At 45.4% G+C, this 24,905-nt stretch overlaps 1 protein-coding gene across 1 annotated transcript; it reads right to left on the minus strand.

Moving 5' to 3' along the window:
* Positions 1 to 1,178: 1,178 nt before the first annotated feature.
* Positions 1,179 to 8,393, minus strand: LOC130474272 (cytochrome P450 2F2-like). The gene is made up of 9 exons (XM_056845818.1): positions 8,214 to 8,393; positions 7,820 to 7,982; positions 7,530 to 7,679; positions 5,861 to 6,021; positions 5,200 to 5,376; positions 4,617 to 4,758; positions 3,703 to 3,890; positions 2,134 to 2,275; positions 1,179 to 1,360 (listed from the first exon to the last, which is right to left on the minus strand). Exons 1-9 carry the CDS (start codon positions 8,391 to 8,393, stop codon positions 1,179 to 1,181), a joined length of 1,485 nt encoding a protein of 494 aa, XP_056701796.1.
* Positions 8,394 to 24,905: the final 16,512 nt, after the last annotated feature.

Consider the following 24,905-nt stretch of genomic DNA (forward strand, 5'->3'; position numbering starts at 1 on the left):
ATCTCTATACACTATGTTAATTAAAGTAAGATAGATAACCAATGTCTAGTAAGTCTACGTAATTGGAACATCCCTAACCAGAAGTTATAATTGGGGTTGCAATCCTTTGTTCGGTGCGCGAGCTATCCTGCGCTTTTTGGGAAGCTCCCACCCGGTATGTATTATTAAGCTTAATAAAACAAACTGCTTCAAATTATCAACCTCTTCCTGATTTATGGTCATTGGGACTTTACACCATAAATTAGGCATTTCAGGACTAAATGGCCTGTATGGCCTCTTCCAACTCAATGATTCTATGATTCTATGAACACACAGATCCCTCAAATGGGGCAAAAAGTGGCTCCTGGAGGCAAGATGTCCCGGCAGGAAAACAGTGTGTGGGGATGGTTAAGTCCCTCTCCCCACAGCCCAAATCTGAACTGTGCTCTGGAATGCCTGAGAATCAGATTCTTCAGAGTAGGCATGGAACAGGATGACTGTCCTCATGGACACTGTGTTGCACACATTGGCCCACAGGGGTGTACAAACTGAGTGTCCATTACCTTAAAAGTTTCAGTATATTAAACATGTATGCTGAAGGCACAACCTCCTTTTAGAAAGATGCTTTGCTGAAGGGTTAGGGACTGTGGAGGAAAGTATGGGCTGTATGGACTGCATATGGTTTGTGACTATAAGCATATGGTCTGTTGCTGTAAGTAGGAACCTACTGTGTCATTTCTGTATCATTCAACCTGTAATGTTAATGCTTATGCTTTGGTGGAGTTCTTTTAAAATGTCCGCTTGGTTCCAGATTTCTGCAGTCCAAATCCCACTGCACTGTTCATTGCATACTGACACTACCTTGAGTCTGACACTACCTTGAGTCTCAGTGAGAAAGGAAGACTATGAATAATGTTAATAAACAAATCAAAATTTAAAAGGGGGGAAAGAAATGGCTAGCTAGAGGGCAGGATTCTGCACTGTTTGATTAAGGCATCAAGCTAAAGAAAGCCTGCTGGCCAAGGTGTGTTTGTCTTCAAACTGAAGGAGACAGTTGCTCTATTTCACACCTGCACGAGAACACTTCATCCCTAAGCACATTACCCCAGCTCCCAGCAATAGCCAAAGCAGAGCAAGGAAGCCTGGCGAGAGAGGCACCCCTGCACAGCCTTTATCCCACTACCCCCCAACGAGGCCCTTCAGCGGGGGATGGCCCAAAATTTAAATGAGTGAGGCACAGATATTAAGCCGACCTTCATCGGCAAGTGGTCGATTTCCTCTGGTGGAACCACGGGCTGGAGGGTGAAGCGCTGTACAAGTGCAGTAAGGAAGAGGAAAATCTCCATGCGAGCCAAGGCCTCTCCGAGACATACACGCTTTCCTGAGAAGTGTGGGAGAAGGCAAAAACAGCTCAGGAGGGAGATCCACCAAATCCCTTCCTAACACCCAATTCTCTGTGCCTGGATCATGGGAAGGACTTCCAGCAGTACTCCCCACCCCCAAAAAAGTAAACACTTCTTTTTTTACTTGGTCATTTCTTGTTTCAAGTGAGTCTCACACAATATTTGCAAGAAAAACACTCCAGCAATACTTTGTGCTGTCTGTGGTGAGGTCTTCTATTCCCTGTCCCACCCTCAAACATATTGCTCCTGTGAACAAGTTGCCCTGAGGGTTACATTTCCTTTACTAGCACCCGCCACAGCTAGGCTTACCAGGTCCCTCTTCTTCTTCGGTGGGAGGTTTTTGGAGTGGAGGGGGGGGGTTGCACGCTTCTGGAAGTGCTGCATTCCAAAGGGCTGGTTTCCACTCAAACTCCCAGTTTGAGTGGTAAAGGCTTGTTATGACGCGGCACTTCTGAGTGTAAAACACCACAAGGGGCCGTTTTCCACTCAAATGGCCCCTTGTGATGCGTTTTACACCCGGAAGTGCCACATCACAACAGGCCTTTACCACTCAAACTGGGAGTTTGAGTGGAAACCGGCCCTTTGCAATGCAGCACTTCCGGATGTGAACCGGAAGTGATTTGTCCCTGCCTGCACAGATTGCCCGCTGATCCTCAGCTGGTCAGCTGGCGGCCAGGTGAATTGGCGGGGGTTTGCCCGCCACCACCTGGCACTTGGAAATCCTACCCCCAGCACCCAACTTTAAACTCACCAATACCAAAGGGCATGAAAGCATCGTGGCGGTGGAAGCTTCCTTTCTTGTCCAGGAAATTGGTGGGATCAAACATTTCTGGGTCTTTGAAATTGGTGACATCTTTATGCACGGAAGAAAGAAAAGGGATGACGTTGGTATCCTGGTTGGAAGGGAAAGAGGGAAGAATGCTGATTAGCTCGGGAATACCCTGCAGTTTGGAGGGTTCATCTAGAATCCAAGCAGATCAGGCTGTCTTTTCATCTGTGAATGGGTTGGGCCTAATTAGTCCTGGGTTGGGCCTAATCCTAACCCTAACTGTCATCCTGTCAGGTCTTTGCTACCTTTGGAGTAGGGGTTTGGTAACTGCAGGCCAGAGGCTGGCTTCCTGTCAAGGCCAGGTTCTGGCTGCTGGTCAAGGTTTTGTTCTCATGCTGCAAATCCTGTTTATCACAGATGTTCCCGTGTTATGTCTTTGATTCTCTGGGAACCGTTATCTCGTAGTTACTGCACTGTGGTTTTACTTTTCTTGCCTAGAATGCTTTTATGCTGTAACCTACCTGCATAGACCCCATTAGCAGCCTCTTCTGCCTGAGGCAGTCAGCTTCTTTTAATCTGTCTTTTTGCTCCTAATAAATTAGCATTGCTTAGGATCACCTGCCTGAGCGTGTCTGTTTATGGGATGCTAGGGATGGACGCCTGAGTCTGACACATCCTAGCTAACCCTTTGGACATTTCCTAGCTATTTGTCCAGTTTATGAACCTTTCATCTTTTTACCTATCATCCACCCAGCAATGTTAGCCAAAATGAGGCACCTAGTTTTCTTCCTTGTCTCTGCTCTGTGTCTTAAAAATACAGAGATTTCTTTTTGCAGATCTATTCCTCTGCTCTGGCTCTAGAGATAGTGTTGCCAGGTACCCCCTCTCGATTGGTGGGAGGTTTTCGGGGGCAGGGCTGTGCGTACACAGTATGACATCACTTCCGGTTTTACTTTCGGAAGGGCCACATCGCCACAACCGCTTGAGAACTAAAACCCGCGAGCACACACATTCACTGCTTCGGAGCAACTGGGAGCAGTGGTGAGCGATTGCCCACTGAAACTACCCACCTGGTGACCCTGTCTAGACAAAGAGCTGTTCTTCTCTCCCAGGAGCACACAGACATGCCAAGGAGGAGTGGAGAGCATTCACTGAGAGAGCTTTAAAACGAAAAGGAGTGATTTCCTGCTCTTTCCTCCCTTTTCTGCCTCTTCATCAGATTCATATATTCACATGGGCTACAGTGGACATCAGTTCGGTTGAAATTGCCACCAACGTTTGATATGATCACTTCAGGCATACTTCATAACATCCAACAACCCCAACCCACAAGATTTGGGTCTCTGAAACCAGGACTGGGTTAGTCCACTGCAGAAGGGTTTCGCCAACTGTGTGAATGTGACAACTAGGAAGGAGTCTGTAAACATTTCCCAACAAAGAGCCCTAAGCAAGATACAGCAAGTTCTACATCTACTTTTTCCTGGGAAACTTTCAAACAAAAGTTCTTGACTTGGGGGTAAAAATCAGACCAACAACCCGGGCCTCAGGTACCTTAGGGAGCATGTAGCCACGAAAGTGAGTATCCTTCGTAACAGCATGGGGGCCCCCCAGCGGGACGACATCAGCGATCCGCTGGATCTCATGGATCAAGGCATCAGTGTAAGGCAATTCCACCCGATCTTCAAATGATGGGCTACGATGAGGGCCAACAACCCGGTTGATCTCTTCATACACCTTGGCTGTGGAAAAACAGAGGACAGAGAGACAATGGAACAAGGCAGAGTGCAGCGATGCCGGGCCATAGCTCAGGATGGGGGGAGAGCACAAGACCTTAATTTCAGTCAGGAAAGAGAGCTCATGATGCAGGACAGGGAAAGATTGATCTTTGCCTCTGATCCTAGAGATAAAAGGCCAGTGGACTGACTCGGTGAGAGCAGATTGCCAGAAGAACAACATATGTCAGCTACAATTCACTTGTGGAGAAATTTTGCAGTACAATTCCATATCCCAAACTCTTTGCAAATCTTTGAATTTCTACTGTCTATTCAAGTATTACCCATTAATGCATACCATTAACCTTGGGACAGGTTCTTGCAAAGGCAAGACATCATTCCCATTGGAATTCTGGCACTTGCAAAACATCTGGAATGCAACTCGGAAATTTCTTGCAGGGGTGGGTCACAAAGCACCATCTTTCAGCCCAGAGAACAGCTGAGAGGCAGGGTTCAGACCCATCCCATACAACAGTTACGTGGGTCATAATGGAGCCAGGATCTGTCATGGAAGGGCCCACGCAGATACACAGAAGACCCCTTACAACCACTGACTTGTTGGAGGAAACCTCTTGTGCATTTAGGCTGAGAAAGACTTCCCTGCAGAGTCAGATCTTCAAGGACTCAGCTAGAGGGATCGATGAGGCCCACCTCAGCCTTCACATACTCAAGTGAACAACTTTCTCATCTCACCCTGCACTTCAGGGTACTTCATGAGGATGAGGATCCCAAAGCGGAGGGTGGTGCTGGTTGTCTCAGTGGCCCCAAAGAAAAGGTTGTGGGTGGTCATCACAAGAGTGTTGGTGTGGAAGTAGGTGTGAGGGTCCTCCTTTTCCTGCAGAGAGAGAGAAATCATGCTTTACATGTGCTGGGAGATGAAGGGTCCTGTACCCCCTTCAAAAGTAAGCTCACATGTACATATGTGCCACAAGGACCTAGAAGCACATCAAGCCATCACCTTCAAATATGACTTTGGGAAGAACTCTTTAATTTCTGCACCCAAAACGGGTTCCCACCAGCACAGCAGCAATTTCAAGCATAAGCAACCATCCAATAAAACTATTGTGTACATCTCCTGCCTCGTCTACAAGAGTGACACCACTATCAAAAGCCCTTAGAAGCGGACTGGAATGCTGGCAGGAACGAAGACCCCCTTGGCTGAGACCCAGCCAGGCAATCCATCCCTCCTCCTTCCCTGCCCACCTGAGTCAGGAAATATTTAGGAACCGGATGGTGGGATTCAGCCCTTGAACATAAACTGATCCCCTCCCCAGACCTGCTGCATTTTCAGAAGGAAGCAGTCAATGAAATCGCGAGGAAAGTCGTGGTCCAGGGTCTCTTGGTGCATCTTGACCATCTCCAGAATGAAGAAGCGCAACTCTTCATAATTCTTGAACAATTTGTTGTGGGGTCCAGGCAGGTAATACATGACACGAGGGAATATATTATACATCTGTAGAGAGGAAGAGCAACACCAAAGATCTGGATATGCCAAAGTTGTGCATGTGTGTCAATGTGCAAGTGCAAGTGTTTCAGGGAGAACAGAAGAAGCCTCTGCTGGTAGATGGAATCAGAACTGCTCACCTGTTTCTCACAGGTTCCTTCATTAGGTGAATGTCTATAGGACCCTCCCCTCCCTCACCGACATACACATACAATGGCTCATGAAGCATACAAACAATACGCCCTGTGGGGCAGCAGGAGGGAGGGAGAAGTTATGTCTCCCATGGCCATTGGTTTCCCAGTCCCTTGGTGTTGTGTTCCCTCATGTTACTGAGCATGAGCTTTCTCTTCATCCATGAGCAACAAGGACCTATCCAAGACAGGGGACAGAGTCTCTGAACATGGAGGTTCCATTTAGAACGCTGATGGACTTCTCATCCATGCATTTTTCTAATCCCCATTTGACGCCACCTCAAATGCCACCTGTCACTCACCTGCATCCATGAGCTGCTTAAGTGGTGGGAGTTGTCATTCATCAGGCCAACCAAAGTGAGGAATTTCTTGTCCTCGTACTCAAACCGATCCCCAAACATTATGGAACAGATGATGTTGGAGACAGCACAGCTGATGAGGAAAGTGGGGTCAACGGGCTCTGCTTGGGAATCACCAAAAGGCACAGAGTGGGTCAGGGACCCCTTGCAAGGGTTCAGAAAGCGTTTGTCAGGATGGAAGCAGTTACAAAGTTGCTCAATCAATGAAAGATGTTAAGATGTTTAAGTTATCCTGCCTCGCTGTCAATTCACTAATTAATTTATTTAAATGATTTAGATTGCATAGAACATCTTTAAAGGTCTTTTACTGGAGGAGATCTAGAACCTATGAAGGAACCTTAATGTACTGGACAAAAGCAACTGCCCTTTGTTAAGGAGAAAAAAACTGTCTTTGATGACTTAGTTTCAGTCGAAACAATACAACTTAACACATTCCCATTTGTGAGATGATATCTGGTGTGAATTCCTGCCATGTGTGTTGACTGCTATAACACACCTTGCAAGGTGCAAAGGTTCGTTAAAGGAAAAAGTACTTACTTGATGTTTCTACTCCTCCTCCTTGCCAGAGACTTCTTATCCTAAAACCCGTTGCTTTGAAAGGGGAGCGGACAAATTCTTGGAGGCTATCAATGCCGACTAGTCCTGATGAATATCTATTCCCTCCAGTACCAGAGGTAGCATGCCTCTTTAAATCAGTTGCGGGAAGCTGGCTGTTACCGCACTAGGTATTCCCAGCAATGCATTAAGAGTTTGAAAATGTTATAAAAAATGCTGTTCGCACTTTCTATGTATTCCCACCGATGTATTAAGAGTTTGAAACTGTTATAAAAAATGCTGTTCACACTTTGTTTGGCCCCTTTAGCTGTGAAGACGTCTTCCAACCATTTTTTAGCCATGGCATTTAAAAACCCATTTAAAGCGATGTTTTTTATAACGTTTCCAAACTCTTGATACATCGCTGGGAATACCTAGTGTGGTAACAGCCATAGGCAGGAGGATGCCATTGCAGACTTCCTCTTTGTGGGCTTTCTAGAGGTAACTGATTGGCCACTGTGTGAACAGAAGGCTGGACTAGATGGAGGGATGCCAGCCTCCAGGGGGGAACTGGGCATACCTTGGAATTACAGCTCATCTGAAAAAGTGAGCTGTGAACTCATGAAAGCTCATACCCTGCTCATCTACAGACTAGAGACATCTGTTACCCAGGATAAAATGGATGTTTTGGAGAGTGGGCGATATGACACTGTACCCCACTGCGGTCCCTGTCCTCCCCAGGCTTCATCCCCAAATCTCCAGGAGTTTCCCAACCTGGATCTGTCCATCCTATCCCCCTCATCCCCTTTCGGTATGGGGACCTGGCAACCCTAAATAGATGGGTTGACAACTGCATTGTAGATCTGGCTGGGTTGTTTTTATCTTGCTGATGGTTGGCTTTGCATTTTATGTGTTTCCAGCTTGCAGCCTGGACGGCTGCTTTGAGTCTAAGAAAGTAAGGTGGGAGATAAATCTTTTCAATAAATAAGTACATGAAACTCCTATGACAGAAGGATGTAAACAGTTTGCTGCCCTAAATTGCTGCTTCCCCAAGGCATCCCCACCCCCAAGCACACACCTTTGGTCTTGCCAAGCTCTTCCACCAAGCACCGGGCCTCCTCTTGGATCCGTTCCTCGATGCTGCTCTGACCCACCCCAAATTCACGTAACGTCTGCACAGTAAAACGGCGCAACACCTTCCATTTTTCTCCGTTAGAAAATAAAATTCCTGAGAAAGCGCAAGAAGTAGGGTGTCAGGATAAATCATGTTAAAAGTCTAGCTTGAAGCTCTCTTTTCAGAGGACCATGAGAAGATCCTATAGAGATGGGCAGCTCATCTTTTTCCAAGGAGAAAGGCAAAATGCTCACCATCCCCTTGAGTGAAATGAGTCAATGCTGGGAACTCGCTGCGCCCACTGAATTCCTCGTCTTGGTCCACCAAGGCCTCTTTCACAGCCTCGTATCCACACAACACCACAAAAGGCTGCGAACCCAGATGTATGGTGTAAACAGAGCCGTATATCTCTCTCAGCTGGAGACACAAAAGGAAACAAATGTTGTCCAACTCTTCTCTGGCTATGTGTGCAGATTGGCCACATGTGCAGACCTTCCCATAACAAACTCCATCACTAGTTTCTTGCTGAGAAATCACATTATGACCCCCCAAGAGTGTGTTTCTTCCCCTCCCATGAAAAAGGTGCCTCCTCCAAACCAAACACCTGCAAAGCTATTTCATGCAAAAGCCAGCAAAAGCCAGCCTTACCTCCATCAGGGACTTGACCATATTCTTTAGATCCAGCTGGAACAGGTTGCCCACGATAGGCAGCGGGCGAGGTCCAGGAGGCAAGCGCCCCCCCGTACCCTGTCCTTTCCCCTTCTGAAACAGCAGCAGGCAGGAAATGCAGATGGCCAGAAGGGCCAATATCTCTGTGCTCCACTCCATGTCAGCTGCCCTGAAGACAGCCCAGTTAAATATGCAGTACCAGCCTCTCTCACCTCTTTGCTTTTAGGCATAACAAATACTGAGAGATGTAATTTGAACCTGGTATATTCCAGAGGCAGGTTCTACAAACAAGGCGGAGCCAAATATCTGGGGATCAAAGAGGAGCCTTCATGCCCGGCCTTTGTTCCCCTTACAGGGGATTAACTTGAGAATTTGTATAATATTTTTTTATTGGTACCGATGCCATCACTTCCCTAAGGCAATCTTACCCTACATTTTTTTTAAAAAAAAAATATTTTATTTATAGGTTCACTGAAAAAGCATAACAATTACATACATAGTATATTCACACTTCTGGGGATTTCAGTAAATAATTGCCTTTACAAGAGCACTCTTTTTAAACCTTACAATAAATGTATCTTGTCAAAGCACTTTTCTAAAACCAACGCAGATAATTCCATTTAGATTTATACGTTGTATCTTAGTCTAACTATTTATCAATTCCAAACTTATAATTAATCTTATCTCTAATTTAAAAATTATAAGCAATATACATTGTATCCTTACTTAACTATGCTTATCATCCCTAATTTTATTATAATTGTTTTCTCCACTTTCTACTGCATATTAACCCGATTTTATAATCCATCTAATACCATCTAATACCTACACACTATTATATTGCTGAATACAAATATCTTCCATCTCCTGCTTAACAGTTACACTTTCAATTTAGTGTAGTCATAATGAGGCGTCCATTTCTTCTGTAGTTCCTCCAGTGATCTTCCTTTCAACAGATTAGATAGTTCTGCCATCACAGCACAATCAGCCATTTTTTCTTGCCATCTTTCCATTTCTGGAATGTCTTCTTGTTTCCACCGTGTTGCCAATATAACTCTTGGTGCAGTAATCATATAGCTGAATAAATCTCTATGATACTTGTCCAGATTTCCAGGTTCTATTCCCAATAACATGATTTCAGGGTCTAAAGGAAAATTAATTTTTAGCAGTTTCTGCATTTTTGATGAACCTGTATCCAAAATTTCTTTACTTTTTTACATATCCACCATAAATGAAAATAAGTCCCATCTATATCTTTACATTTCCAACAGTGACTATCAAATGTTTCATTCGTTTTTTAATGTCCATTGGTGTGATGTACCATCAAAAAAATTGTTTTTACCAGTTCTCTCTCAGATTATTGCTAGCTGTAAATTTAATTGATATAGTCTAGAGTCTCCCATTGTTGCAATTTTGCACCTGTTTGGCCACTGTGTGAACAGACTGCTGGACTTGATGGGCCTTGGTCTTATCCAGCATGGCTTTTCTTATGTTCTTAAATCTCTTTTCTAAAATTCTGCATCTACTTTACCATACAAGCTTTAACTTGTTCTTGTTCTGTCTCATATTTAAGCAAACGTTTGTATGATCAGTTTCTTTGTTCACCATTACTAGGGTTGCCAGGTGCCCGCTGGTGGCGGGCAATCCCCCAGCAATTGCCCCCTCTGCCCGTTGACCACCTGAGGGTAGGGGGGCAAACATGTACGTACAAGTGCATATAGCACGCGGCATTTCCGGTTTAGAACCAGTTGTTCCGCCTCGCGAGGGGCCTTTACCTCTTAGTTTGAGTGGTAAAAGGCCGCTTTAACACGCAAACTAAGAGGTAAAGGCCCTTTGCGAGGCGGCACTTCCGGTTCTGTCTTCTTGGAATGAATCCAGTCTGATCGAGATGAATGATTTCCCCTATTTTCTTTTTAAGTCTCTTAGCCAAGATGGAAGCAAAAATCTTATAGTCTATGTTTAGTAAAGATATTGGTCTGTATGAAGATGATACACCACTGGCACCACCACCAGTGGGACCGGTCCTGTCGTACTCAGGCAGGAGTGTCGCGTGCAGGCAGTAACCAGGCCCGAGGCTTGGCCTCTGGTTTCAACAACAGCAGTGGGAGTACTGCGTTGACCAGAGCCTGACGCAGGCTTTTCTCTTCCCGTGGACCGGGCTAGACCAAGGTAATTAGCAGGTAAAGGAGTAGAGGCACTTACCAGTCCAATCTCCTTGTTTCTCAGATCAGGCATCAGCTTGCACGCCGGGGTTGACTGGGATAGCTTCAGTTGCTGGAGCTTCTGTTTGCTTCTCTCAGTCAGTGGCCTTCAACATGTGTTGAACCCACAAGAACTCTGGCAATCTGCCTGGCCTTTTATCAGCCTTGCGGTTCCTGCATTTTCCACTCCTCCCTGATTAGGCTTGATTGTCTTTGCTCTATCTCTCAAGGCCCACCTGGCCTTTTGCCTTCGTTCCCTTAATTGAAGCCGGGCCCTGATTCTCTGCTTCTCAGCCGGCTTGGGAGAACTTGCAGGCGAGGAGTCCTGCTGTTCTTGCTGTTCTGTTTGCTGCCAGAATGAGCAGCCCTCATCCCCTGCCATGGGTCTTGGTGGCTCTGATGCCTGTTCCTGCTGTTCCAGTGCAGTCCTTGGAGGAACAGGCCCAGGTTCCCACTCCTCCTCTTCCTCAGAGGAGGAGGGCAGCTCAGGTTGGCCTACGACAGGTCCAGCCTGTGGTCCCGGTCGTTCAGTGGAAGCAACCCCATTTGCGAGTGACATTTGATGGCTCCGCGGACGCTTTGCCCTGTTTCCTACACCAAGTGGACAGTTACATGAGAGAACAAGGGCATTCCTTTCCCACAGAAGACAGCCAAGTAAGATTCATTTCCTCACTTTTGGCTGGAAAGGCTGCAGAATGGATGGTCCTCCAGTTTGATACCCGGGCCCACTCCATACGGTTGCTTAGTGAATTCATGCGAGCGTTGAGAAGACGTTTTGAGGATCCATTTCAAGGGGAGAAGGCCAAAGCGGCCCTCCTACAACTCCATCAAGGATCCTCCTCGCTCCGAGAGTTTGCGGATGAGTTCCAAAGACTCGCTAATAAAATAGTGGATTGGACTGAAGCTACCCGGGTGCATTACTTCAGAGCAGCGTTGCATCCTGAGATTCTAAACTGGGCATACATGCAGTGAGACCCAGCCACCTTGGAAGAGTGGATTTTACTGGCGGAGGAAGTGGAAAGCCGCCGCCAGTTTATTTCCCTTGCCCGACGGCAGGCCAGGGAGGGGCGAAGCCAGAGAAACCCTCCCAAACCTGCCACTCCTCAGGCCCCGCGGAGGCCGGCTCTACCTCCGCAAGACCAAGAGTTGTGGTTTCAAAGGGGAGCCTGCCTCATTTGCGGTGCCATGGGTCACTTCGCTGCCACTTGTCCGTCACGTCCGGAACTGCCGAGTCCCACTCCCCAGCCAGAGGGGACTCCTCGCGGGAGAGGACGCGCTCGGGGGAGAGGCACCGCAGTCGAGCGGAGCATCACTCCAAGACGAAAACCGCCCCCAGCTCTGCACGCCAGAGAAGTAACAACGGACCTTTTGCCAGTGGACCCGTCGGGGTCCAGGATTACAGTTACTACTCCTGGGGAGGGTTGCTCCGCTTCTTCAGAGGAGGGTGACCACTGGAACTCCCCAGCCCTTAACTTGGAGTCTCCCCTCGAGCAGCCAAAAAACGGACTGGGTCTGCACAACACCGGAGGGGGTGGAAGGACTGACTGATTCCTTTAAGGAGACTCTTCTTCGCAGTTATCAAGCGGAACTTTCCTCGCAGGCCCTTCCGGCTACTCTAATTAAACGCGGGGAATTTTGGTACAATGATTCTAAATTGTATGTTCCGGAAGTTTTGCGGGGGGGGGGGCAGAGGTTTTGGGTTTGGTTCATGGAGCCAAGACTGCAGGACATTTCAGATTTCTCAAGACATTGCATTTGCTACGGAGACAGTTTTGGTGGGCGGGCATGCGGTCAGATGTGGACACCTTCATCCGCAGCTGCCCCATATGTGCAGCAGCCAAACAATCTCAGGGCAAACCGCCAGGACTTTTGCAACCGTTAGAGACTCCCTCAAAACCATGGGAAGTGATTGTAATGGACTTCATGATGGACCTACCCCCTATTGGGGGGAAGACAGTTCTTTGGGTGATTACTGATCTGTTTTCGAAACAGGTGCATCTTGTACCCTGCGCAGGTATCCCTTCCGCCCCGAAATTGGCCCGCCTCTTTGTGTCACATGTCTTCCATCTCCATTCCTTTCCGTGCAAGATAGTGACGGACAGGGGTTCAAATTTTGGAAAGCTTTTCTCAAATTGGTCGGAGTAGAACAAGGACTGTCTAGTGCCTTCCATCCCCAAACGGATGGTCAAACTGAACGGGTGAATGCGGTGTTGGAATGCTATTTACTCTTTTATGTTAATTACCATCAAGATGATTGGGTAGACCTGTTGCCTTTTGCTGAATATGCTTATAATAATGTGGTTCACCAATCCACAGGGTTCAGCCCTTTCCAGGTTGTCCATGGTAAAGAGTTTGGCCCAGCTAGTAATGTTGATGTTTCTGAGGAGGAGGGGGGAGCTGATGTGGCCGGATGGGTGCGTTCCATTCAAACAACCTGGCCATGGCTGGTTAAAAATCTGGAGCGAGCCAAACGAAAGTATAAGGCTTAGGCTGACAAACATCGCTCCCCCGGTAAGGAATGCAAGGTGGGGAATCTCGTCTATCCATCCACCAAGAACCTACGATCCACCCGCCCGTGCGATAAACTCAGTGCCAAGTACGTGGGTCCGTTCCCTATTTCCCAGATTATTAATCCAGTGACTGTAGAACTCTCCTTGCCCAAGTCTCTACGGAGAATTCATCCTGTGTTCCATGTCAGTCTTTTAAAACCGTACATTCCTTCCCCAAAATGGCATCCTGAGCCACAACCCAAAGTGCCTGAAATGGTGGGGGGGGGAGGAACATTTTGAAGTAGCTAAAATACTGGATTCTCGCATTCGCTATGGTACCCTTCAATACCTGGTCCGCTGGAAACATTTTAGCCCCGCCCAGGATGAATGGGTGCGCACCTGTGATGTCTCCACCTCCCACTTGGTACAAGAATTCCATGCCGCCTACCCTCACAAACCCACACTGGGAGGGTGAAGGGGGGTCTTTAGGGGGGCAGAATGTCAGGAGCAGGCCATGAGGATGGTATGTGGTAATGTTGTTGTGCTGCTTCCAGGTGCTGTTGTGCTATTCTGTCCAAGGCCAGTCTAAGCCCCGTGTTTAGTCTTCATAGATTCCAATACTGTGGGAATCGCCGAGTGCTCCTTCCTGCCTGTTGGAGGGGGGGTTGCCTGGGTAACCGGTTATCTCCTTTTGCTCTCCCATATATGCTATGTGACTTGCCTTTGACCCTTACTAGCGTCCTTTTGAATATGGCTTCTGAAACCTGTCGATTCTAACCAATAAAACTGCTTTCATGGATTTGCCGTCTGCTGAAATCTGTTTATGGGTTTGCAGCAGGGCTAGAGCTTACAGATCCATTGAACAGGTTGATGGGGTTGAATTGGTTGATGAGGTTAAAGTAGTAGGCACTCTGGGTAGTAGTGACCATGTAATCTTGGAATTTCCAATCTTGGGGAAAGGGAAAACTGTACGTAGTCAGATATATAGGTTGGACTTTAGGAGAGCTAATTTTAACAAGCTTAAACTGATGCTGGGTAGAATCCCATGGTCAGAAAGGAGAAGGGAGTTCAAGAGGGCTGGGAGTTTCATAAAAATGAAATACTGAAGGCACAATCACAAACCATTCCTAAGAGAAGGAAAAATGGGAGGACCCTAAAAAGGCTCCATAAACAGCTTTTTAAAGAGTTGAGAAATAATGGAAGCGACTCGACTAACCAAGTCACAAGTTGAGATCCTCCTCGGGCCGGCTCCTAGGGGGAAGGGAGCTCGCACAGAGTGGGGGGAGGCGTTGCCGCCCTCACCCTGTTCGTGCAGATTCTTGTCCGCACTCCCGTGGCTTCCCAGCTATCATGGGGGCTGGCGCAGGGGAGTGATCGTCGGGCGACTGCTCTGGCTCCCCGCCCCCCCCTGCGCCTATTTAAGGGTGCGCCGCCCAGTCACTGGCCTGTTTGTGGCCGGGCGGTGACAAGTGCAGAGCAGAGAAGGAGTGGAAGAGCAACTCGAGACACATGACTTAGAGCGGCAATTGCAACTTTTAGACGGGCTCTCCACTCCTCACATTGCAGCGACTATGCCTTTTGCTGTTGGGGCTGGTTTTCCTGCGGCTGCTGTAGGAGCTGGTGGAGATTCGGAGAGGGACGGAGGGAGACTTGAACGGCACAGCTACTTCATTTGTTGGTTTCTTTCCGTCGCGCTTATTTTTTAAAAAAGGGGGGGAGAGGGGGAAGAAATTAACTTGGGGAGCTCTCGCAAGGGTCTTTTGGCTTCTTTCCTCTTTTGAGGTTGGAGGGAGCTTAGCTTACCTGGGCAGGTTGTTAAAACCGGGACCCCCACCCCTTTTTTCCCACCTCGCCTCTCGTGCCCTGTAGAGAGAGGTTACAAGCAGCGGCGTTCCTCCTTTGCCTCCGGCAAATTACAAATAAATGAATAAATAAAAATAAATAAATAAATAAAGGGGAGGAATTGCGAGCTCTTTCAGGGCTCTTGGCTTCTATCCTCTCTTGCAAGGAAGGGGCTTGACTTAAACCACTTCCCTCCTCCCCTCCATATTTGGTATCCCAGTACTGTGGGTTGGAGGTTTGCAATAGCAGTTAGCCTTCCCTTGGACTTAACATTGCCACAGTGGGTTATCTTCCTTGCCCTTGTCTTTTGGCTCGGATTTATAGCATGAGAGGCTCAGTATGTGATCATCTGCTTGGGATGCAGAGGATCCCAGGTTCGATTCTCAGTCTTCTCCAGTAAGGATCAGGCAGTGAGTGATATGCCAGCCCCGACTTTTTTTCTTAACTGTTTAATTTAGTTTGGCTGTTGCATTAATTTGCCTTAAGGTCTCACGTGCATCAAGTATTACTGGGGCCATGCATCAGCTCTGTAATGGTATGCAATTAATTTGGAATTAAATTTAATTCTTGGAGGGCTCATCCTGACTGCCAGGACTGGCTGGCTTATACCTATTAATTCTGATGTGGAGGTGTGTGATCCACTTTTCTTTCAGGCTTATCCAGGTGCTTTGGTTCGGTGAGGCCGGTTTTTTGGATCTGTAACCTGCACCAAATTTTGTCTCTAGTACCTGCAGTTTCTTGGGATACAGCTTGCAATGGCTCCTCATACATTCAGCTTAATATTGCTGTGAGCTGTCTCAGCATAACTTTGAACTTAAATGGCCCTACTTTTCAGAGCATTTATTGCTCTGCTGCTTTTGCCCACTGAGGAGAACATATTGGGAACTGCTTGGTAGGTTTCAATTGCTATATTTCTTAAATCCATTATTAATTAAATTAAAAGTTGTGCTAAGCATTAAATTACGATTTTAGGAATTACTGAGAGCTGACAATGGGGGGACCTGGTTTAATTTATGTAAAGGGATTGCTTGTAGTTACATTGTAAGGAGCTGAGTTACGACTTTTCCTGTAGCCTGTTTGTTCCCAGCAAATTCATTAATACTGTAAGCATTAGCTCTGTTGCTGCAGGAGAACCCTCCCCCCCCTTACTGTGAGTCAACAGCAGATTTGCTATGTAGTTGAGTCTGCAGTTCACAATACCACGGCGTGCACCTTAGCTCAACTTTGCTGTCTGTTTCTCTCTGTACAATCCTCAAATCTGAGGAGCCTTAACTTGGCCCTTCTGCTGTGCCCAACAGGACTGACTTAAGGAGGAATCTTTTGTAGTGGCTTTTATACTTGAATCATCAGCTAAATATTAAATTACAACATCACTTCAGGAATTTTCAGAGAGCATACATGAGCTGGACTCCTTGTATTATTGCCTATTTTTTCTGCTTAAGGCATTACCAGCATGGTCTTGTGAGCATGGTAGAGCTAGGTTTGACTCCCACTCCTCCACATGCATGGCAGAGGCCGGTCTGGGAACCGGATTTGTTTTCCCCATTCTTACATGCGGGGCTGGTGGGGTGACCTTGCTCTAGTTGCACTCACAGCCCCACCTGCCTCACAAGGAGCCCGTTATGGGTGGGGGAGGTGATTGTAAGCCAGTTTGATTCTCCCTTAGGCTGAGACACTCCTAGACCAGAGTGCAAAGTTCTTGAAAAAGCTGGATTAGGTCAAGGGAGTTGTTGTTGTTGTTGTTGTTGTTAAAATTACCAGGATATTTGTAGGAAGTCCGACTCTGATATAATTGCGGGATCCATTGTTCAAGGGGTGGGTCTGAATGACCCTGGTGGTCCCTTCCACCACTATGATTCTATTCTATGGTTGAGGAAGTCAGGATGTAAAAACGAACTCTTCTTCTCTCTTAGGTCTTTAACTCTGGTGCTCTCATTCTTCATAGAAGAGTTATGTGGGGATTAATTCGCTAGGAATGCTGGTCCATTTGATTTTGCTATGATCGGTCGGCTGACCTGGGAATTCATGAACTAAAGGGGGAGCGGAGGTAATTTTCTGTGACCTCCTTTTTTTCTGCGACCTCCCTTCCCCGTAGGAGCCAGCCCCAGGAGGATCGCAACTTGCGACTCGGTTAGTCGAGTCGCTTCCATTGCAATCCCATGGGCAAATGACTCCACAGGGAAAGGTGAACCCAGTAAACTCAGAGACAATTGTTTCTTTGTGAAAACAAATGGCCACAGCTTTATTGTTTACAACTTCTTGTTCCTCCATGATTGTTTGGGGGGGGGGTTTTAAAAAAATTGTTGTCTACCATTGCTTGGCGCATAAATACTAACCAATGTTAAAAATTTCCCCTCCGTCTATCTTAGCTTTAATAACAAATATCTTCCATCTGGGTCTTTGATTTCCGTGGTTATACTCAAGGGTGGATTTCTCGTATAGATAACTATACGTTTTTTCTTTTGTTTCGCTAATGCCATGGATGCGTGGCCTAGTTTCTTATTCTTCAATAAGAAGAATTCTTATTCTTTAGTTCACGTGCTTTCTTGATGTGTGTTTCCTGAATGCATATTATATCAGCCTTTTGTTCATTAACTGATGAAATACTTTATTAGACGGTACATTGAGTCCATTAATATTTATGGAAACGATCTTCAATTTATCCATTCTTCCTGTCTGTTAATATGCTGCTGCTTCGTCTAGTTTTGAGGTTCCTTATTGGTCCGCTCTCTCTTTACCTTGTTGAGTCTTGCCTTTCCCTTTTTGTTGTTCCACCTTTTCTTTACCTTTGGTGGCGTCTTTCTTGGGACTGGATACAGAGCAACCTTGCTCTTTCTCATTTGGTCTTGATTTCTCGTTCTTTTCCAAGGTTGGCAATTTTTTAATCAGTAGATCCACCTGGTCCTGGTTGGAAATAGTTCTTCTGCCAGATGGTAATAACACCTCCAGTTCTGTTGGTGTGATCCAACAATGTCTGATTTCTCTTCTTAACAAAAATTGTCCTAATTGTGTAAATTCTTTCATCTTTTCCACTACAGAGATGGGTAAATCTTGAAAAATCTTAATTTGTTTGCCATTGTAAACAAGGGGCTTTTCTCTCTGAAGTTCTTTTCTCTCTGAATATCATTATTTTCTGAGAACTTTTGTTATTTTCTGGGAGAACTTTACCAAAATGTCTCTTGGTACTTTATTTCTTCTCATGTAGCTAGAATTGATTTTGTAGATGTTATAAATTAAGTGTGGTTCTTCTCGTAAATAATCTTGAATCAGTTCTGTAAAGCTTTGTAGCAAGTTATTTTTTCCAAACTCCTCATCAATCCCACAAAATCTCAAGTTAGCCTCTTATTTGGATCTCTAAAATTTCAATTCTTGAGTCGGTGGCTCCTTTCTAAATTTCATGTGACCATACTTTAATTTTTTTATGACTTTGGCGTTCTCTGCTATTTGAACTTTAATTTGAAAGAGTGGTTGTCTCCAGCTTAAAAGTCTGCAAATCGTCTTTTATTCTGCTCTCTGTGCCCGCCAACTGGGCAGTAATTTGGTCAGCTAATGCCTTTAAGGCCGCATTTGACATTGTTTCTCTTTCTGAGGTTTCTTCTTCAAAATCTTCCTCACTGGATGATTTTTTTCACCACTTTGCCTCTTCTCTTTGATACTTGTTGCTGTCTTTGCTTTTTTCTTCTTAATTGCATATGATGGTACAATTTTTCATTCAATGTTAAGCATGAACAAATTGGATTAACCTAAGTAAATAATAAGTTTGTTAATCAAAAGCTTGCAAAAATATAATTTGTTATATAAAGTTATAAACACTTGTCCAATAGCAACTAAGCAAAGTTACATAATTAGCTAAATTAGTAATTGCTCGATTAACTTCAATTACTAATTACTAATCACCTTTTGTCTATGACCAATATTCTCGAACTACTTCTCTATTGGCTGTATGGATCACGGATGAATTCTTTATCACTGGTTTGTTTAACACTTGTTAGTAATCTGTTGGTTAGTAGAATTATTTTAATTAATTATATTAGTTTAACCATCTATATTAATTCATTAATTGAAGAGATGGAAGTTATTTTCAATATGCTTGATTATATTAAATTCACTACTTAAAAGATACCGTAAAGCAATGGGAGGATAGAAGCGCTAATTTATAGGGTTGTTAAGCCACTTTGAAGGTGAATAATTAATTATTTATTTAAACTAAACACAGCTTAAAGAGAGTGTTTAAAATGGAAAAAAATGTTTTCCACCAATAGGTGTCCGGCTTTGCTTGTATATCTGCTTCTGAGTCTCTAGTCCGGAATCAATTTGCATGAAGTTCACTCTATCTTTGGAAGCTAGTATTCTTCTTGAGGTAAGGAGGGGGGCTAGTAAAAAGTCCTACTGGAACTTGGGTCTCTTCCATGGAAGGGTATCAGTTTATACTAATATTGGGGGAAATTTATTCTCTGACTTGAGGCACGTAACAAGGACTGTCTCCGCTTCCGCCACCTGTTTGGCAATGGTGCCTGCTGCTGTGCTCTCAGTCCATTTTACTTTCCATTTCTAGGCTTACTATTTAAACAGATTTGAACCGGCTTAAAATAAATACAGTCCAGGTCCATGCTCCAAGCAGTACAGATAGTTCCCCTTTCCAGTCTTGTCTTATTGCTGTGCAAAAGTACAAAAATCCTTTTTCTTTAAATGATTCCTCCCCCCCCCCCGGGTTCTCGATCACCACCACAGATTCACTTCCCTGTCTTCGTTTCAAGCTGCCCTTCCTCCAACCTCTCCTTAGTTGTAAATTATTCCTCCGCCTTGACCAGCTACTATCCTTTACCGATTCCCCTTGGAAGATATTAAATGTCACCACTTTTGAACACACTCGCCCGCCTCTCGCTCACTCACTCACTCACTCAAAATGGTGGAGGCAAGTCTTGGAACATGATTCCTAGATCCCCCGTGCTGAAAAGGCCACACCATACACCCTGAAGGCATAATCGCTGGCACTCCAGGCTCTCCAAAGGAGGGAGGAGAGCCCACCGAGGGGGTCTCTCCTGGCCCTGGTCCAAAACAGGGTCCCAGTGCAGGGGGAAATAAACAGGAGCGCGAAAAAACGCATCCCTCGGCTTTCTGTGTTCCACCGGAAGTCCATCCTTACTTTACATTTCTGTATAGCCTCCTTGGTTTTGTGTATCTGTAGGAATTTTCCCTCATCTGTAGGAAAAAAAAGGAGTCGATGGAGTTAGCTTGGCAACAGCTAACACAAGCGATAAGGGATAAAAACTCATCGTTATTTTGGTCCTTGACCTCGAGCTGTTTAACCAACTCCACTATGGCGTTCAACAATACTATTTTGCCTGAAGCATGGGAAAACATTTTAGATCACTCTACTCTAGCTTGGAGAGCCCAACCCTCTGCACTGAGAATTTGAATAGTGTCCCATGCTGGCCCCCTGTGCAGTATTCAGAGGTGAGGAATCTTATAGGTACACTAAAGAACGGTAAAGCTCTGGGAAGTGACTTAATCTCTGCAGACCTAATTAAAAGGAATGTGGAATGGTGGACACCCCTTCTGGCCACATTATTCACTACAGTTGATCGAACAGGTAGGATCCCTTCGGACTGGGGCCTAGCAATAATTGTCCCTATTTATAAGAAAGGATGCAAAGAAAATCCAGCTAACTATAGACCTATTAGTCTATTAAATATAATCAGTAAGTTGTACACAAGACATCTGCAATGGAAATTTAGAGACTGGTTAGAGAAGGAAAATTGCCTTGCAGAAGAACAAGCCGGATTTAGGGAAGGTTGCTCATGTTTGGACCACTGTATGATCATGGAGCATCTAATAGCTAAATACTCCTCTAATTCAACAGTCTCCCTATATGCAGCATTTATTGATCTTAAGTCAGCCTTTGATTCTGTATCCAGAACCATCTTATGGGGAAAATTGGAAGCAACCAACATAGATAGGCGACTGCTATTTTTGATTAGAGCCCTACATGACAACACCTCTATTAAAATAAGATGTAATCCCCAGGGCCAGCTGACTAAGGAAATAAGAACACTAAAGGGAGTGAAACAGGGCTGCATATTGGCCCCCCTTACTGTTTAACTTCTGCATTAATGACCTTGTGGATTACTTGAGAAGCCCAGCGTATCATCCCCCTAAGTTAGCAGATAAACACCTACATCTTCTTCTTTATGCAGATGATACAGTAATATTATCTAGAACTCCCATTGGTCTCAGAAGAGCCCTCCATGCATTTAATCAGTACTGGAAGGACAACTGCTTGGAGATCAATTTTTCCAAAACAAAAATAATTGCTTTTGCTAAGAGGCCAAAAATCCACTCATGGCAGATAGATACTACCCCGATAGAGCAGGTACATAGCTATAAATATCTAGGTGTAACTTTACAAGAGTCTGGTTCAAAGAATGCTCACTTAGCCCATGTCTCACTGAATGCCCAAATGAGTGCAGGGGCTATTCAAAGATTTTATTGATCCAAGAGGGGAAGGAATGTGGCGGCCGGTATTAAGCTTTTTAATATGAAATCCTTGGCCCAATTATTATATGGTGCCCCACTCTGTATAATGGCAAATAAGATATTACTTGAGAAAATTCAATCTAAATTTTTAAGAAATATTCTTCAAGTATCTACTGGAGTGTCAAATGCTGCCATTCGATTGGAGGTAGGAACGGTTACGGTCGAGGCTAGAGTTTGGATTGCTGCCTTTTTTTATTGGCTTAAGCTAATGTACTTCCCCGGGCGTCTTGCTTCACTTACACTGGCAGATACCTTTGTCTCCCCTTGAAGTAAAATGATTGAGCAAAAGCTGAGCTATTATGGCCTGTCGAAACAACTTTACAAATTAAATAACTATGCTGAGGCAAAAGAAATTGTTAAACTTCATATATTGGATGTCAAAAGACAGCACGATATGAATAGGCTAAAGAGACCTCTTTATGATATGAGTGGGTTGAATAGGATGGTCATGATGCCATATATTAAGCTATTGGATAACCAGGAATATAGGAGGATTTTTACCTTGTTAAGATATAACATGCTACCCACAGCTGTCTTGGAGGGAAGATATAGAGGCGTACCATATGAAAGTTGCTTATGGGAGTGCGCTGATGGCTCCGTAGAGACTTTAGAACATATCCTCTTTGAGTGTAAAATATAAATAGATTAGAGAATCCCTGATTATGCCTATAATTGTATGTTACCCTCATAAAAATAGAAGGTTTCTTCTTTCAATCCTGCTATTGGATAAGCAGCAGGAGGTTACTTGTAAAGTTGCCAAATTTGGTCGGCTGGTTCTTAAAATTAAGAAAGCATGGAGTCGCGTATAAAGATGCCTTATTTATACCTGTACATTAATATATATATTGTTAGTATGTAAGCTATTTTAACTTTTGGAATAATTGTGTTCTTATTTATATTTTGGTCTGTGACTGTTTTAAATAAATTTGAACTTGTGTATCTGTCAACCTGTGTAGTGATGCATTTTCGAAAGACAAAATATATGTCAATGTATAATAAAGTTCTTTAAGGGGAAAAAAGGACAAGAGGAGGAGTGGGGGGAGCCTGTGCAGATGGAGAAAGGCAGTTGGCAGAAGAGCAGCATCTTCTGACGTGGGCCTTCAAGCCTGAGTGTTTGTGGAACAGCAAGAGAAGTGAGTGGGAGGGAAAGTGGCAAGCACCACAATAGGTATAAAATAGAGCCATTGCAGAAATTTGCAAGGTCGTGAAATATTTGGGCAGTAGGAGAATGTAAGCCTTGTAGAAATATTTATTATTTAAAAAGTTTGTGATCTGTTTTCACCTGCACAGCAGGCCCTGGCCAAGAAACACAGCCCTCTAACCTGAAGGGATTTCTACAGAGACTCTGGTGAGTGGTTGCCTGACAACAGGACAAGGGAAAGAAGAACTCCAACAGAGGGAAGAAGAGAGAAGGAGCTGAGGCATTTTGCTCCTGAGGGAGCAGTGAATGTCTGAAGAAATTCCAGAGGAGAAAAGCCTGTGGAGACGAAGGCAGTTGGTGGCAGAACGTCCATCTTCTGGCGTGGGCCTTGGATCCTGAGTGTTTGTGGGACTTCTCCTGCAGTGACTGTGAGGGAAAGTGGATTCCCAGAGCTTGTGAAGAAGCGAGAACACACCAAGGGTGCAACGCAACCTGCCTTCTGTTTGCGAGTCAGGGCCCAGGGAGTGAAGACACTGCTGTCTCTTTTCACCTTGACTTTGGACTGCTCAGTATTTTTATTTCACACCCTTTTGTTAAAACTCCCAGTTCAGAACCCATTGTTTCTCTCCCTTTAAATAAAAGCTATTTGTTTGAGGTTTTGAATGGGGCATCTGCACTTCTGTTACCACCATCCTAAAGGCTAAAAGGCTAAGGCTAAAAGGGTTACACTCTCCCCGCTTCTATCACTCTGCCTCACCCCTGGGTGACAATGGGAGTCCAGGAAAAGGGGGAAGGCCCATCTTTACTGGACTCCCCCTCGTAAAAATGTAGGCAGCCATGGCTAACCTCCCTCAACTGCTGAGAATGGGGCCTTCGTGCCGAAGTGGTGTCTAGGCAATGCTCCCTTTGGCTATTGTCCAGTGATCGCCAAAGCCACTGTTTGTTACACACATTTTACTTCCTCTGAGCTCTCAGCCATCTATGTGGCTTCAGCAAGCTTCCCAGCACCCCATTTGCACTGAATTCCTCAGCTCAGCAGCTCAGAGAGAAACAGATTAACAAACTGATGGGGAAAGATCCACACATGGGCACATTTTGTATGGTTTATTGGTTAACATTGCAGGATGGGGGTTTTCTTCTCCACCTCTGGGAGTCATCGCATACAGAACATTCCCAGAGCATTTCTACTCCTTTCAATCCTCAACTTTTGCAGCTGAAGAGAAATCTAAAACAATCAAAACAGAATGCTGACTGTCTCCGGTCTGTGACCAGCACCCTCTTCCCACTCCACTCCAGCTCCTCTTCACTGTCACAAAGGAATAGCGGGAGGAACGTGTGGAGCTCTGACCAGACCTTTTCAGAGAAGTCGAGAGATCCCATCCAGGTAGAGAAGGAGCAGGAAGGAAAAACAGGAGCAGGTCTTTTCCTGACACATGAGAAATGGCTAGCTAGAGGGCAGGATCCTGCACTATTTGATTAAGTCATCAGGTGAAGGAAACGCTGCTGGCCAAGATGTGTTTGTCTTCAAACTTCAGGAGCCAGTTGCTGCATTTCACACCTGCAAGAGAACAGGTTGTCCATGCCAAGAACATTCCCTCCCTAAGCACATTACCCCATTTCCCAGCAACAGCCAAAGCCAAGCAAGGGAGCCTGAACTGTTATTGGCAGGAGAGGCGCCCCTTCTCCATCTTTATCCCACTACCTCCCAACAAGATCTTTCAGCGGGAGATGGCCCGGAATTTAAATGGGTGCGGCACAGATACTAAGCCAGTCGACATTGGCGAGAGGTCGATTTCCTCTGGTGGAACCGCAGGCTAGAGGGTGAAGCGCTGTACAAGTGCAGTGAGGAAGAAGAAAATCTCCATGCAAGCCAAGGCCTCTCCAAGACACACATCCTTCCCTGAGAGGTGCGGGAGAAGGCTCATGGAGCGTACAAACATTAAAGCTCAACCCAATTAAAACCCACCAGTAGAAAATCCAGTAAAAAAATGTAAAAGAACTCTCAAGAGCCACCCAATCTCCCTTACTCCAAGTTATTAGAATCCATCACAAACAACCCTCCTCTTGAAAAATGCTTCCCTCCTCCAGTGAAGAGGGGTGCAGTAGCAGGACAGCCGCTAAAACCATCTTGCTCTACAATGCTGTGATGCAGATTTCACCTAGACAGCAAAAGTCATGTGGATGCTCTCTGCAGTATGATGGAACCCATGGCACCAGTGGGGCAGCAGGAGGGAGGGCTGTGGAGCATGGCTGTGGAGCAGCCATGTCCCCCACGGCCATCAATTTCCCAGTCCCTTGGTGTTGTGTTCCCTCATGTTACTGAGCATGAGCTTTCTCCTCATCCTTGAGTAACAAGGACCTATCCAAGACAGGGGCCAGAGTCTCTGAACATGTAAGTTCCATTTAGACTTTGATGGACTTTGATTAGACTTTGATCCATGCATTTTTCTAATCCCCATTT

The sequence above is a fragment of the Euleptes europaea genome, chromosome 3 (genome assembly GCF_029931775.1).
Source record: "Euleptes europaea isolate rEulEur1 chromosome 3, rEulEur1.hap1, whole genome shotgun sequence".
In the NCBI taxonomy this organism is placed as follows: domain Eukaryota; kingdom Metazoa; phylum Chordata; class Lepidosauria; order Squamata; family Sphaerodactylidae; genus Euleptes; species Euleptes europaea.

What these genes read in the sequence shown, in the direction of transcription:
- LOC130474272 (XM_056845818.1), bottom strand. Translation starts at nt 8,393, where the DNA reads ATGGAGTGGAGCACAGAGATATTGGCCCTTCTGGCCATCTGCATTTCC. An exon ending in TCATTTCACTCAAGGGGATG is followed by an intron (nt 7,680 to 7,819) that starts GTGAGCATTTTG and finishes GCGCTTTCTCAG; the next exon opens with GAATTTTATTTTCTAACGGA. An exon ending in GAAGTACCCTGAAGTGCAGG is followed by an intron (nt 3,891 to 4,616) that starts GTGAGATGAGAA and finishes GTTTTTCCACAG; the next exon opens with CCAAGGTGTATGAAGAGATC.